The 14,340-nt window shown below is 41.5% G+C and overlaps 3 protein-coding genes across 3 annotated transcripts in view; 2 read left to right on the forward strand and 1 right to left on the reverse strand.

Annotated features, from left to right (window-relative positions):
* cacna1ia (calcium voltage-gated channel subunit alpha1 Ia) overlaps positions 1-14,340 on the reverse strand; it is a 427,222-nt gene that overhangs the window by 310,084 nt on the left and 102,798 nt on the right. The window lies entirely within an intron of this gene.
* Positions 4,967-5,808, forward strand: LOC117815589 (protein LYRIC-like). Its single transcript, XM_034687393.1, has 2 exons — positions 4,967-5,574; positions 5,784-5,808. The coding sequence occupies exons 1-2, from the start codon at positions 4,967-4,969 to the stop codon at positions 5,806-5,808; spliced, it is 633 nt and encodes a 210-aa protein (XP_034543284.1).
* Positions 5,862-7,222, forward strand: LOC117815590 (protein LYRIC-like). The gene is made up of 2 exons (XM_034687394.1): positions 5,862-6,469; positions 7,132-7,222. The coding sequence occupies exons 1-2, from the start codon at positions 5,862-5,864 to the stop codon at positions 7,220-7,222; spliced, it is 699 nt and encodes a 232-aa protein (XP_034543285.1).

Raw genomic sequence — 14,340 nt, forward strand, 5'->3', positions numbered from 1 at the left:
GAGCCAGGGACGATCTGATTACACACATCATATTAAATCAATCCACAGAAAAGAGTCAGGCACATTTATAGAGTTTGATTTTACCTCTTCCTGTTGACAATGTGTCAAAAACGCCTTGATAAACAATATGCAGGATATTTTTTATATTAGTCTCAATTTACTAAGAGAGCAGTAAACTTTAGGTTCATGGTTAATGGCTGACCAGTCTGGAGCAGAGAAAAGAAGAAGAGAGGAGGAGAACAGTGCAGACACTAACAAGGGGTATTAAACAAACAAGGAGCTCAGTGAAAGAGATGGAGACCAAATTAAAGACAACAGACATGAAGCAAGGACAAACCACAACACAGTGTGGGCTTTGGCAAAGTTAGAAGAATGGTTCAGAGAGAAGAAAATGCCAACAGACTTTAAAAGTCATGAGGAAGAGGACATTAGATTCTGAAGTTTTCTATAACTGTGCAGAATGCCAATGGAAAAACCCTAATGTGAGACTATACAGATAATGAAAATGTTCAGTTTAGCATGATTCATAACAGTTAAGCAGGCTAAAACTGAGACTCAAACATTAACTCAATTGTTTTTTTAAAGTTATATTTTCAGGCACTGTGGCCATTGAATCCAACTACCAACCATTGAATCTGAGGGACTATATTTAAGCTTAATCTTTAAACCAACATTGAGATTTAAGCAGTGTTGTTATTCTGGGCTTTTATTTTGGCCAGTTAAAGATACAATACAATCACAAAGTTAAAGAAGAAACACTTGCATTTCTCAAATTTGATATTTATGGTCATGGGAAACCACTGCAAACATTTGAATGCAGGACCAGTGGCCCCTTTTGTGAAGCACTGGTTTGTAAATTATGGTGCTCAGAAATTTGGATTAACTGGACTGATCTCAGAGGAAGATACAGCCACAGTTTGTGAATTTCAAATTGTTAGTATGTGTTTAAAAATAATTCCAAAACACATTTGACACAGTTACAGGATTAATTAAAGTGTATGTGATCTAAAAAGCTAAGATGAGTTTTAATATATTTCTCATTTGACTGGCAGTAGGGCTCAACTGCAGGTCTTAATCCTGAGGGCCCTTAGACAAACACCATGAGAGACAGTGTAGTAAGAAAAAGAGAAAGTTTTGGTGCCAAAATACAGAACTCTTGGTGGGAGGAACAGGCCAGAAAATACTCTGAGGGACCCAATGTCTTTGGGTCCTATAATTTCCCCACTGGCTCACAATGAGTCCCCATGAGTGAGGTATTCAGCTGCAGTCGTGCTAATAAGCTACAGTGCTTGGTTCTGCCACTGGTAGTCATGAGCTAGATAACAGATAAAAACATTAACTTGGCTCTAAAGCATAATCCCTGAGCGTTAGTTTTTGTTTTCTTTGTTTTCAGCGAGGCCCCTCAAAAACAATGACTTCTTCCAAACAAACCCAAACTGCAAGATGATAGTACAGCACACCACACAACTTCTGTACACATACAGTGCATCTGTGCTGCCTTCACCCATTAAAAGTTCCTCTCCTATTAAAATGCAAAGTGCAGGAGTTGAGGACACATTACAGCTCATTAGGGCGAGTGGAACAAGCTAGCTGCTGTTCACTGTCTGCAGCGACACACTGTTTTTGGCTTCACCGCTGTGTTTGCAGCTGGGCTGAATTGTCCTCTACAGCAAATAACAAGTGATGTGCTTTGTTTTGTGAATGTGTCCAAAAGTTATAAACTTCTGTACCTTAGTTGAGAGTTTAATGTGTGCCACTTTTTTAAAGTCCAGAGAGGCTTTCAAAACGTGGCTGCTCTGTGTATTCTTAGTCTCTGAACCATCAGTGCACTGCATTAGGCAGCCTTTTAAAGTCTTGTTGTTGTCTGCATATTCCTGCCAGCTTTCTGCAGTCTGGCTGGAGCAAAATAGACTTCTTTTGAAATAACTCCCATGTTACTGATAGTTAGTGTTGTGCAAGTTCACAGAAGCTACATCAACGTTCAATTCATACTGATTAAAATTTGAACATAGTTCATCGTCCAACAAAGGAACTAGGTCACCTTCATTTATTTTTAAAGCTGCACCTAGCTTTTCTTTGACAGCACAGCTTTCTATGCTTCAATCTCTAACCCTCCATCATTGTCATATCCTAAACTAAATGAATTACAGTATGCTACCATAGAATCATAGACAGATATTAAGTTTAAAAGCCAAGAGAATCCCATTGAGGGTAGTTTTTACTGATTAAACAATGACCCATAAAGTAGTACAACTCACAACACATCAATTTACAATTGTTTTTACTCATTATGAGTAATTATGTGGAAAAAATAAAGACAGACTTTAGCCAAAACTACGCAATGCAAAATTAAGCCTGCATAATTGCATCCTGTCAAACAGTTTAATTATAAAACAAATGAATAAAGAGTAAGTTTAGTATTTTTATTCAGGTTGATTTTCTGTCTCCCTCACCTGTCAGCCGCCCAGAGGACAAAAATTGCAGCTCTGGAAACTTGGAAACATATAACTATAATTTGTTGGCTGATTATAATATTTGTCTGAGGGCTCCGACTCTAACATTCAAATACACAAGACAATCTGCTTTGTAAATGACAATGTGGGGAGATATTTTACCATCCCCTACAATGAAAGAGCCAAAAGTAAAGAAACGCTGAACACACAAACACAAAAAGTGAATTATTGTCTGTTTTCAAAAAGCTACATTTCTGAAAAACCATACATGTTTTAAGCCCGTTGAGATCAGTTTAAAATAAGCACTGCAGCCTGTTGCTGTTTTTGTATATGGATGCTTGTCTTTAGTATGCGTTTCAACTATATGTTTTTGTTTCTGTTTTTGTCTTTACTGTGAAGTGTATGCACCTGTTTGAGCCCTGTCAAAGAAGAATTTCTGCCGCCATCTGGGGCAGACAATAAAGCTTTATCTTATCTTATCTGTCCTGATTTGCTCATGAAACTCCTTCAAATGTTCACAAGAGCTAACTCCATGATCACCACAACTACATCTTAATTGTAAGCAGCATACGCCATGCTGAATGTCCGCTGGGTGTGGTAAATCTGACTCTGTCTGCAGTAAAACACAGAGCTCTGTAACGGCCAAATTCCACCAGATCCGAGTCCGGTCCGCCTCCGATCCGTCACAGCCCCGGATCTGATAGGTTACTATTCTAGTCAATGTGTTAACTTCCACTGGATCCGCTCCGTTGCATTCCGGCTGCGTCTCTGATCCGGCAGGTTGGAGCCCTCTGGATCAGTTACGCAAGACTTCTGTTTTTGCCGGATGCCGGAGCACGACGCATCAATCTCAACAGAGCAGATGGGGTGGGACAGGAAGTCAGGTTTCACCAAAACAAAATGAAAACATCCGGTTAATTTTCAGAATAAAACACTGTGTTATCACCAGATCGTATTTCACTTAAAGCTGCTGTGAGGAACTTCTGGTTTATATTGATTCTGGCGCCCCCTTGTGGACAAAGTGATACCTCTTATCTCTTGTCCTGTAAATGCAAAATGAGTGTCTTCAGACAATAACCTCATCCTGTTGTCTTTTAACATGTAGATTTATCACACGGTGTGATTATTTGCCATGAAAACAGCCAAAAAGGGTGTTTCTAGAGTGAGATGTCAATCATCTGTTCTGACACCTACCCCCTCAGAGCAGTTTCAGGCATTAAAAATGACAACAGAGAAGGTATTGGTGTTGTTGTTGATGGTCTTGTTTGCTTTTGAGGGTCATAAAGAGGCATCAGTATCAGTTTCAGTCAGTTTGTCAGCCAGTTAAAAACTCCTCACAGTGCCTTTAACTATGACAACAAAATGTAATATTGAGTGGTGGCAGGCCTGGAGTCAACGAGTCAGAGGATTTCAGAGGCTGATCAAGACAACATGGATGAGGAGAGGAGGAGGAGAATCCTTGATTCAGTGATTGCCATGGGAAAACCTCGGTCACATGACTCCAGCTGTTCAGTGGTCCTGCTCCGTGCTGTGGTGGGTGTTGACGGATTAGAGAGCACAGAGCCGGACCGCAGCGGATCGGAGAAGGATCGGACTCGGATCTGGTGGAAGTCTTGTGTAACTCTGTGCAACCCTCAGATCCTCCAGTGAGCGGCATTTCATTGTCTCTAGCTTAAAATACACTCACATGCTAGTTCATGAGTTTTGCATTGAGCCGTTCATCAAAATATGTGTGCGTTCATAGAACTGACAAGTCATTGAAAGTCATTGACACTGTATGCCTTCCAGGTTGTGAGTGTTTGGTGATGTATTAAGTCTCAGCCAGAGAGCGGCTCATATCCATCAAGAAGGTAATTCAATGCAATCTGGATGTTTTCCTGAATGTCTTCTACTCTTATCTGATCGACAAACAGGAACAAAGAAATGGTACTTAAAGGAAAAAAAGGAAATACAAAGTGAGAAATTCAAGTGGCAGTCCTATCCAGGAGATAATCCAAAAGTGAGTAACTCAGAGAGAATGGGATAAAAAAAAAGACACATAGGTCAAGTGGGATTCAGTTACAATCCAATTTTCTCACATAACTCTGTGTTGTATTACAAGAGGTGTTTGAATCAACTGAGCTTGTATCTCCTGGTGCCAAAAAACGAAGACTTTTAAAGGAGCAGTGAAATTAAACGGTCTGTGACGGCCATAGGCCTGGGTCTGTGTTTTCCTGCCTCTGCTTTCCCCTTTCAGGTCCTCCTGGAGTGCCTGCCCCTCCCAGCTCGTTTAGGGATTGGCTACACCTGCTTGGTGCCCTTAAAAGCTGGAGGAATCAAAGATGGCTCTCTCTCTCTCCCTCCTGAAGGCTGGTGCCTGCCAGGCACCCTCTTTTGTTTTCCTTTTGTGATTATGTTGAGTTTAGCTTTTGGTTACCTTTCACACATAGGTTAGGCGTTAGGTTAGCACACGGATACTGACAATGATTGTTAACGGTTAGCATTAAGCTAACACTTGGTGTTCACTCCGAAAGATGGCTGGGGACTTGAAAGATTTCATGCTTGAGAAAGCCGAGCTGCTTTCCACTCGTTTGAAAGAGGCCTTGTCTTTGGGAAATGAATACGTTCTGGCCCAGTTCGGAATCTATTTGGATCTGAAGCCTGAGCTGTACCCGACATGGGTAATCCTGTCCACGGCTGCGTTTGGAGTCCTGCTGTTACTCAGCTTGTCCTGGGCCGCTGTCTGTGGCGGTCTGCTGGCCGGGAAAAAGCGGGGATCCCCGATCACCCAAGGCAGCAGCGAGCCCGACAAGGCCACTGTGGCTACACCTGCCAAACCAGAGGATCAGAAGAAGAAAAACAAAAAGAAAACGCGTGATAAGAAGGCTCAATCTCATGGACAACCAGTGACTGGAGCTCAAGAGGAAGTTAAAGCGACTGAGGGAGTTCCCAAGCTTGCCCCTCTGGAGAAGGTGCATGAGGTACTGGCCCCAGTGCAGGTGAAAAAGAACAAGAAAAAAAACAAGGCAGATGTGAAACAAGCCCATAAGGTGTCCACAGCTGATGGGAAGGAACATGATGAAGGTGCATGGGAGACCAAAGTTAGTAACCGAGAGAAGAAGCTGCAGCGAAGGAAGGCCCTGTTAGTGGGGGGTCTTTGTTTTATGGGGGGGGGGGGGGGGGGGGGGGGGGGGGGGATTGGCTACACCTGCTTGGTGCCCTTAAAAGCTGGAGGAATCAAAGATGGCTCTCTCTCTCTCCCTCCTGAAGGCTGGTGCCTGCCAGGCACCCTCTTTTGTTTTCCTTTTGTGATTATGTTGAGTTTAGCTTTTGGTTACCTTTCACACATAGCGTTAGGTTAGCACACGGATACTGACAATGATTGTTAACGGTTAGCATTAAGCTAACACTTGGTGTTCACTCCGAAAGATGGCTGGGGACTTGAAAGATTTCATGCTTGAGAAAGCCGAGCTGCTTTCCACTCGTTTGAAAGAGGCCTTGTCTTTGGGAAATGAATACGTTCTGGCCCAGTTCGGAATCTATTTGGATCTGAAGCCTGAGCTGTACCCGACATGGGTAATCCTGTCCACGGCTGCGTTTGGAGTCCTGCTGTTACTCAGCTTGTCCTGGGCTGCTGTCTGTGGCGGTCTGCTGGCCGGGAAAAAGCGGGGATCCCCGATCACCCAAGTCAGCAGCGAGCCCGACAAGGCCACTGTGGCTACACCTGCCAAACCAGAGGATAAGAAGAAGAAAAACAAAAAGAAAACGCGTGATAAGAAGGCTCAATCTAATGGACAACCAGTGACTGGAGCTCAAGAGGAAGTTAAAGCGACTGAGGGAGTTCCCAAGCTTGCCCCTCTGGAGAAGGTGCATGAGGTACTGGCCCCAGTGCAGGTGAAAAAGAACAAGAAAAAAAACAAGGCAGATGTGAAACAAGCCCATAAGGTGTCCACAGCTGATGGGAAGGAACATGATGAAGGTGCATGGGAGACCAAAGTTAGTAACCGAGAGAAGAAGCTGCAGCGAAGGAAGGCCCTGTTAGTGGGGGGTCTTTGTTTTATGGGGGGGGGGGGGGGATTGGCTACACCTGCTTGGTGCCCTTAAAAGCTGGAGGAATCAAAGATGGCTCTCTCTCTCTCCCTCCTGAAGGCTGGTGCCTGCCAGGCACCCTCTTTTGTTTTCCTTTTGTGATTATGTTGAGTTTAGCTTTTGGTTACCTTTCACACATAGCGTTAGTTAGCACACATAGTCGCACAGCCCCCAACACCCTCACCACACTACTGATAGCTGACTTCACCATTAGTTTTCCGTTGTTAATTACTATTAATAAAATGATTTACTAATTTAAAAGCTGTCGCTGTGGGGACCTCCCTTCTTTGGTGAGCTCTTAAACGAGCTTGGCGTAACAGGTCAGTCAAACGTTAATGATCACATTTCCAAATCATTAACCCTGAGGTGAGGTTCACAAAAGACATCAAATATGACGGGGCATGGCTCCTATTAAGCTGTCAGAGGCCCGGCTTGAACGCAGCGTCTAATGAAATGATGAAATGATAATGGAAAACACAGAACAGAGAAGTCTGACAAAGATCAGAGGAGGTACAGTGCTGCTTTGGTAAAAAGGTGTTTTTAATGTGGAAGAAAAAGTGTCTCTTTGCTTTTCATCCCATCTCAGTGCTCTGTCACTTTTATATTCAAGATATCAAAATATTAACAAAAGCCTGAAGCGAAAGGAAGATGACACGTTCGTCAACAGAGCTGCTACCGCCAGTGACCTGAAAAACTCGTGATTGATTCTGAGGAACATCGTAGTCCTGACGAACGTCTGCCGCCCTGTTAGATCTGAGCTAATGAGCCATGTCTGTGTGGAATAATAGCTGTGATTTCACAGGAAAAAACAGACAGATGCTTTTTGAATAATGTTCTGTTCCATTCCTCAATCAATAGATAGATGGACCTTCACTGTCCTCTCACAAGGAAATGTGTCGCCACAGCCTGCACAGAGCAGAAAACATCACATCAACACTACCTGACAGACATACAGCACACATCTACACACACACACACCCCACATTAACCCACATTTATACACACACAGCAGATACAGGGGTGCTTTGTTTAGGAGTGCAATGGCAGAGGGGACAGCTCCAGTCACACTGAGCTTGTTTCCAAACCGAGGGATCTTTATCCGTGGTCAGATGGGAGCAGTTTGAAAAACGGGGTTGAGCTCTGGTGGCTTGATGCCGTCGAGGTCAGACAGGTTGGGCGTGGGGAGGCCGGTAATTTTGGAGGCACTGTTTGTGATGCATGTGAGTTTGAATCAACAATATACCACCACTGTAACTGAATTGGGTGATATTCTTTATATGCATGCTCCCTCAGCCATACATGCACACACACACCCATGCTGACAGGCCATACATGCTGACAGGCCATACATGGTTGTTGTTGCTGAAAATGCTTTAGGATAAGAAGTAAAAATGAGTCTCCAAACACTCCAAATATGTAGTCCTCCTCTTCAGCTGTTTTTGGTATAAGTGCTTTTAATGTTTGTTCTCCCTCATCCTGGTTCAAGGCACAACAACAATGGCGGTGAAATATAGCAGCCAACGTGGAAGGGGACCTGTTTCCGATGTAAAAAGCTCATTCTAAGTGAACAAAAACAAAACCATTTTTACATACAGATGATTATACACTGATTTTTAAAAAATATGAACTGTACCTTTAAGAAACAAAATGTTAATATTTGATTTTTTTTGTACATACTACTTAAGGTTTTAAGCTCACCTAAAACTGGATTGTTTAATTAGATTGGAAGAATTTTAAAACTAGGATAAAGGATCATCTGATCTGCTTCTGCACACGTTTTACTGCTTAACACAGCTAATTTATTAACCCTCCAGTTGTGTTGCGGGTCAAATTGACCCATTTTAAAGTTAAAAAAAAAGGAAAAGGTTAAAAGTACTTTTTCTTATTTCTAATGTCACAGTGGATGAAAGGCCACTGGTATTCAGAGGTTCATTCCAACTTAGGCAATATATGCCTTCCAAACCAGTTAAATACAGCATCAAAATCTGGGAAGCATATGACAGAAGAGGTGTCATGAGAAGTTTTCAACATCACTACATTAAAAAAACAAAAAAACAAAATGTAAAATAAAATAAGCAAAAATTGTATTTATCTTTAGGTATTTTCAATGTACATTAAAAAAGTTTTAACATGAATTTTCATAAAAAAAGAGTGAGTTATCCTCATTGAACCATGATCTGTGAGAATTAAAGAACACTATAGCACTATATATTGATTTAAATGGTTAGTAATGGAGTTAATGATGAGATTTAAAACATGTTTATTGGGATTTTTTGGGGTTCTGACACTTTTGGATTTGGATGAAATATGCTCCGGGTCAATTTGACCCAGGAACATTATTGCTGTTCCAGAGAAACGAACATAACAGGAGGGTTAATCGACATAATAGTTCCGCATTATTGTTTGTTGTTTTGTCTTGTTCTCTATGTGAAACTTTGTATGCTGCTGTCTTGGCCACGACTCTCTTGTAAAAGAGACTTTATATATTTCAATGGGAATATTCCTGGTAGAATAAAATATGAAAAATAAACCGCCAAGCTAGTTGCACATCACAAAGATTTTATTTGATCATTTAATCAGAATTTTTACAAAATCTCAAGCTGTTTTTGTCTTATTTCCTTTTATCAGGGCTGCTTTGAACATTAACAAACTACAAGTGGCATGCAATGAAAACTGAAGGATGGTCACAGTGTTAATGCTGAACATAATTCAAGTGGTGCACTTGCAGGTTTCTTGTAGGATGTTTGAAATGGTAGAGCTGGTTAAGGAGTTGATGATTTGTACATTGTGTTATTTTTTGCAAAAAGATGTATGTTGGGGGGCAACGTTGGCCTTGCGGTCTAAGTGCATGCCCCATACACTCTACCATTGGCTGCATGTCCTCCCCCGCCTGTCTCTCTCTCCAGTTTTCCTATCCAATAAAAGGCAAAAATGCCTCAAAACATAACTTAGAAAAAATAAATGTATGTTGATAAAATAGAAATTAAAAAAAGCTTTTGAAATACCTTCCTCGAAGAAAAACAAGTGAATGATAAATTATTTTCCCAAAGTTGTTTTGTGTGATATCGAAGCTTCCCAACTCCTCCTTTGAAGCCTTTCAAACCTTTTACAGAGCAATGAAACATTTATTTTGTCCTTTTCAAAACATTCAGCTTATTTATGAGGACGTTTTGTCTGGCTTCACCAGTCTGAGCTGTGCAGACAGCAAGGCTAATTTTCTGCCTCCAATGTGTTGGGCTGGCACTCAGCTAAAAGGCAATAAAACAACACAGCCATCCTCTGGATGTGTTGCTTGCTTTGAGCGGCTAGTGTATGTGTGTGATTAACGACATGCGTCAGCCACAGATTGAACTTTACTGATCACATGTCAGCGGCCGGCTCGTATTTCACAGACCTGTGCGGCGCTAAGGGTCACAACGGGCGCTACAGCTCGTAAACTGCATTAATAGAACGACACGGCAGGGAAATTTCAAATGTAAACACACACACACAAACCCCATACACACACACACACACACACACACAAAGAATCACCTGCTGTGAGTTTTTTATTCACTGAAAAATAAAAGACGGATAAGTTTTCTTCTGCATAATTTTGATTTATGGCTTTATAAGCACCAATCAGACTAATGCATGAGACGCACAGTATGTTCTGTTCACTTCACACTCAAACACACACACTGATACACACACATTCACACAGAGCTTACTGGAAATGCTCTGAAGACTCCAGTTAATTTGCTTAGTGGGTTTATATTTTATACATATACAGTATAATCACAGTAATAAATATCCAAGGGCCAAATCAAGGCTGGCAAACATACAGGATTCCCTTTATGATGGAATGTGTCAGTGTGTTTGTGTTCAGCTTCAGGGGTAAATGCCTGTAATACGATTACTATATTTTAGGGGTGGTGAAAAAAAATGGATTATTGATTAATCGCGATTATGTTATGGACGAGTATGAATCGATCATTACATTTTCAAAAATCGATTATTTTTTGCATTATTTTATTTTGTAAAAATGTTATCCCGCGGTCAACGGAAGTTAAACATCATACGTCCGGCATACGCCTGCCATAATTTGTAGGTAAGTTATGCAGACGTTGACACACGTTCACACACGGAGAGCTTTGTGTCTGCATGTGTGTGTGTGTGTGTGTGTGTGTGTGTGTGTGTGTGTGTGAAGCCTTGGAGCCAGAGGTACGCTAGACTTTTTCGTTGTGTCTTTTGCCTGACAGGGTCATAAAAGTCCCGTCATAATCTATTTTTACCTGTCACTTTAATCTTTAAAATGATGATTAATGACATGTTCAATAGCATTTCATTTTCATTCATTTGTAATTAATATTCAGTCCGAACAAGCTGAACAGAGAATCCACACCGTGCCATCACACATCACACATGTAACCTTTTCTCCGCTGACTGTGGCCCCAGTAGCTACATATGAACAATGAAATTAAACGATTGCACTTAAAATAGGAACAGTTCACCTGCTGTGGCCTGAACGCACACTCTCACACCTTCCTCATGGTCCGTGTGGACTTGAATTGCGTGCCCGCTTGTGCATAATCAAACGTTTCAGGTGGTATGGCTGCAGGGGGTACTGTCATGAGGTTTTGGACTTTTGCCTCAGACAGACAACTTCTCATGGCTTGATGTTGTTTTAGAGGCTGAATCTGCGCTCTGCTGGCACACTGGAGATTGGAATTACAAGCGCCACTTTAGCCAAAGTTTTGAAATCAGGGAACATTTCTCCACGTTAGTGATCAGAAGTCGGCAAGACTCTCTGACCATAGACTGTAAAAAATATAGACGTAGGATCCGTGACGTCACCCATCTGTTTCTGAAGAGCTGTTCTGAGACCAATCGGCTGCGGCAGCCATATTGCTTCTGTCGAGCCAGTGTGACGTAAAGAGGCGGGCTTTGAGCCTCCTAGCCAACAGCTGCAGTGTTCCTGCAGGCAGCTGTGCCTCTCATTGGAAGACTAGTAATCTCAATATCTTCTAAATTACCGAATTAGAAAAAAAATCACCCCCCTCACAGTGAGAGGACATCGAGAAATTAGCTATTCAGACTACACTCATCTTTTGTACCAGGCTGTAAACATGTTTATTAACGCTGCAAAGATCGTCTTTTCCCCATTCATGTGTATGTTCCGGTACTTCCGGAGCCAGCCTCAAGCGGATCCTCGATGAACTGCAGCTTTTAACACTTCCGCATTGGACTCATATTTTTAGACCGGAGGTTGCCGCTTGTCTCTGACCGAGGGTTTTTCTGATCCCGCAAGCACTCGCTTCAGCGGGAGGAAATCCCGCAGCATGCGCTCCTTCTGCACCAGTGGTTCAGCTGCACCGGTCACAGACGCGCTCCCACGCCTCCTTTCCGTAACTCTTCAAAGTGCTGTCAGCACCCCGGATTGCGAGATGCATTGAGTATGGTGTCCAAGTCAGAGATGATGCTCAGATGGGAATCTTTTTTTGATTGATTTGGTTACCTCCGCGATGTATACTCTGTGCGTAAAGTTGAAAATGTCTGCACGTTTGCATGTGTGAGTGTGACGCCGCAGAACCTGCCGTCTTGTGAGGCCTCGTTGAATGTGTCATTTCTGTGTTCTACAGTATATAAGCTACAGTAAGTTGGTTCTACCTCTAAAGGAAATAAGCCTTCCATTTAATTGTTGTTGTAATGAGAGTGCAAAGAATCTGGTCATTCTAGACCACTGATTGTTGTTTAGTAAAGTTTGATCAGTCACAACACAATGTGTTGTGTCATTTCTGTGTTCTACAGTATATAAAAGGTGCAAGGTGTTACACAGCTGTGAACACACACAGTTCCAAAGCTGTATTTTTGTTCTACAGAAAAAAACTCCAAGTGTGGACATTTGTTTCAAGTTAGAAACAAATAATTCTGAAGTTACAACTACACTACACATAAAGTGCTTTAAGTTGTTACTCAATAAAAGAGAAGTAATTCAGCAACTGACTGTTATTTCTTAATGGTGCAATAATTTTGGGTTACTGTCAAACAGAAAATCAATAATCGCTGATCGAGAAACGTTAATAATCGAAAATCGGTTGGTAATCGAATCGGGAGCTCAATAATCAGAATCGAATCGAATCGGGAAATCGGACCGATTAACCACCCCTAATGTGTATGCATACGTATGCATGTGTGTGCATATGTGTGTTTGTGTATATATGTATTTCTATTTATTTTATTACTTATCTTTGTTTATTTTGTTATTTAAAATCATTTCTCAACTAACATTTTCTTCACGTGTTTTCTATTAATTAATTTTTCTGTTTTTTATTTTTCATATCAATTTTATTTTATTTCATTTCAAATGTCTGAGCCCCTGTTTGATTACATTTGTTTTGTCTTGTTACATTATAAAAGTTACAAATAAAATATTTTTAAAAAATAATAATAATTATGTATTGGTCTTTTGTCCCACCACTTTATTCTTTTTAACCTCACGTTCTATTCTGTTTTGCGTTGTTAATATTCCTCCTCCTTGTCAAAACACTTTGTAAACACTTGTTTTTAAAGGTGCTATATAAATACGGTTATTATAATTATAATAACAATAATAATAATAATTTTTATTATCATTATTATTATTATCATTATTACAACTGAAAGCCAAAGTTAGCATTTAGGAGCCATGGTGTCCACGAGATTTAGGGATCTGGAGCAATGAACCAGGTGCCGGTACATTCCATCATACATCTTCTTCTTTAGATTTTTAATCTTTAAGCCACGTCCTTTTATATCTCTAGCCGAAATTATCAGGATCCTATTCAGTACATCGAGTTCAGCATCATATCTCCTGATGTATTCTTCAGTCTGTTTTCTCCATTTCTGCTCCCAGGGTTGGCTCTCCCTTCTATTAGTCTTAACCTTGCGCTGCTTCTTCACCTTGCGCTGCTTCTTCACCTTGCGCTGTTTATTGTATTCATCCTCTTCCATCATAACTCGGGCAGATGGGAGGAGGTTTCCCTCAGTTGTAGTCAGGTACTGGAGCTGATTAGAGCCCCCAGCTTCTGGTACGGACTCCTCCTTACTAGTAAAGGAACATACACTGACACTGATCTCATGTCTTGGTTTGACTGTCTCTGTAGTGGGACTGATTGGTTCCCTCCTTTGAAGCTGTTCTCTGAGGTCCTCCACCTCCTTCTGCAGCGCCTGACTATTGTCCTCCTGAGCTCTAAGTTTGGAGGCACTTTCCTCCAACTGAGCCTCTAATGTCTTCAACTCATCCTCATCTTCCGACAAGGTGTCCACAAGGTCCAGGGATATGGAGGCATGACGCAGGTGGTGGTTACCTGCTTCATTCAGCTTGTTCTTTAGATCTTGAATCATTATGTCATTTTTTTTTAAATGTCTAAATGAAAGTGGAACTGAATGTATCGGGGTGTTATTCAGTTCTTCGAGCTCTGCCTCAGATATCCTGATGTAATCTTTAGTCTGTTTTCTCCATCTCTGCTCCCAGAGCGGCCTCTTCCTTCTATTAGTCTCAACAGGCTGCTTCTTCACCTTGCGCTGTTTATCATATTCCTCCTCTTCCATCATAACTCGGGCAGATGGGAGGAGGTTTCGCTCAGTTGTAGTCGGGTACTGGAGCTGATTAGAGCCCCCAACTTCTGGTACAGACTCCTTCTCCTTTCTAGTAAAGTAACATATTTCGACCATCGAATTAAATTTCACTTTCTTCTTTGGGATTCCCTCAGAATCTTTCCATGGGCTCTTTAAACAGCTCTTGAGCTTTGGTGCTGTTAGTTTAGTCCACATTTCTGAAAAAGTCGTTGCTAATGCT

Source organism: Notolabrus celidotus, chromosome 7, assembly GCF_009762535.1.
Source record: "Notolabrus celidotus isolate fNotCel1 chromosome 7, fNotCel1.pri, whole genome shotgun sequence".
Classification (NCBI taxonomy): Eukaryota; Metazoa; Chordata; class Actinopteri; order Labriformes; family Labridae; genus Notolabrus; species Notolabrus celidotus.

Coding starts and splice junctions, on each gene's coding strand:
- LOC117815589 (XM_034687393.1), top strand. CDS start 4,967: ATGGCTGGGGACTTGAAAGATTTCATGCTTGAGAAAGCCGAGCTGCTT. Junction 5,575..5,783: donor CTGCAGCGAAGGAAGGCCCT/GTTAGTGGGGGG, acceptor TTTCACACATAG/CGTTAGGTTAGCACACGGAT.
- LOC117815590 (XM_034687394.1), top strand. CDS start 5,862: ATGGCTGGGGACTTGAAAGATTTCATGCTTGAGAAAGCCGAGCTGCTT. Junction 6,470..7,131: donor CTGCAGCGAAGGAAGGCCCT/GTTAGTGGGGGG, acceptor TTTATATTCAAG/ATATCAAAATATTAACAAAA.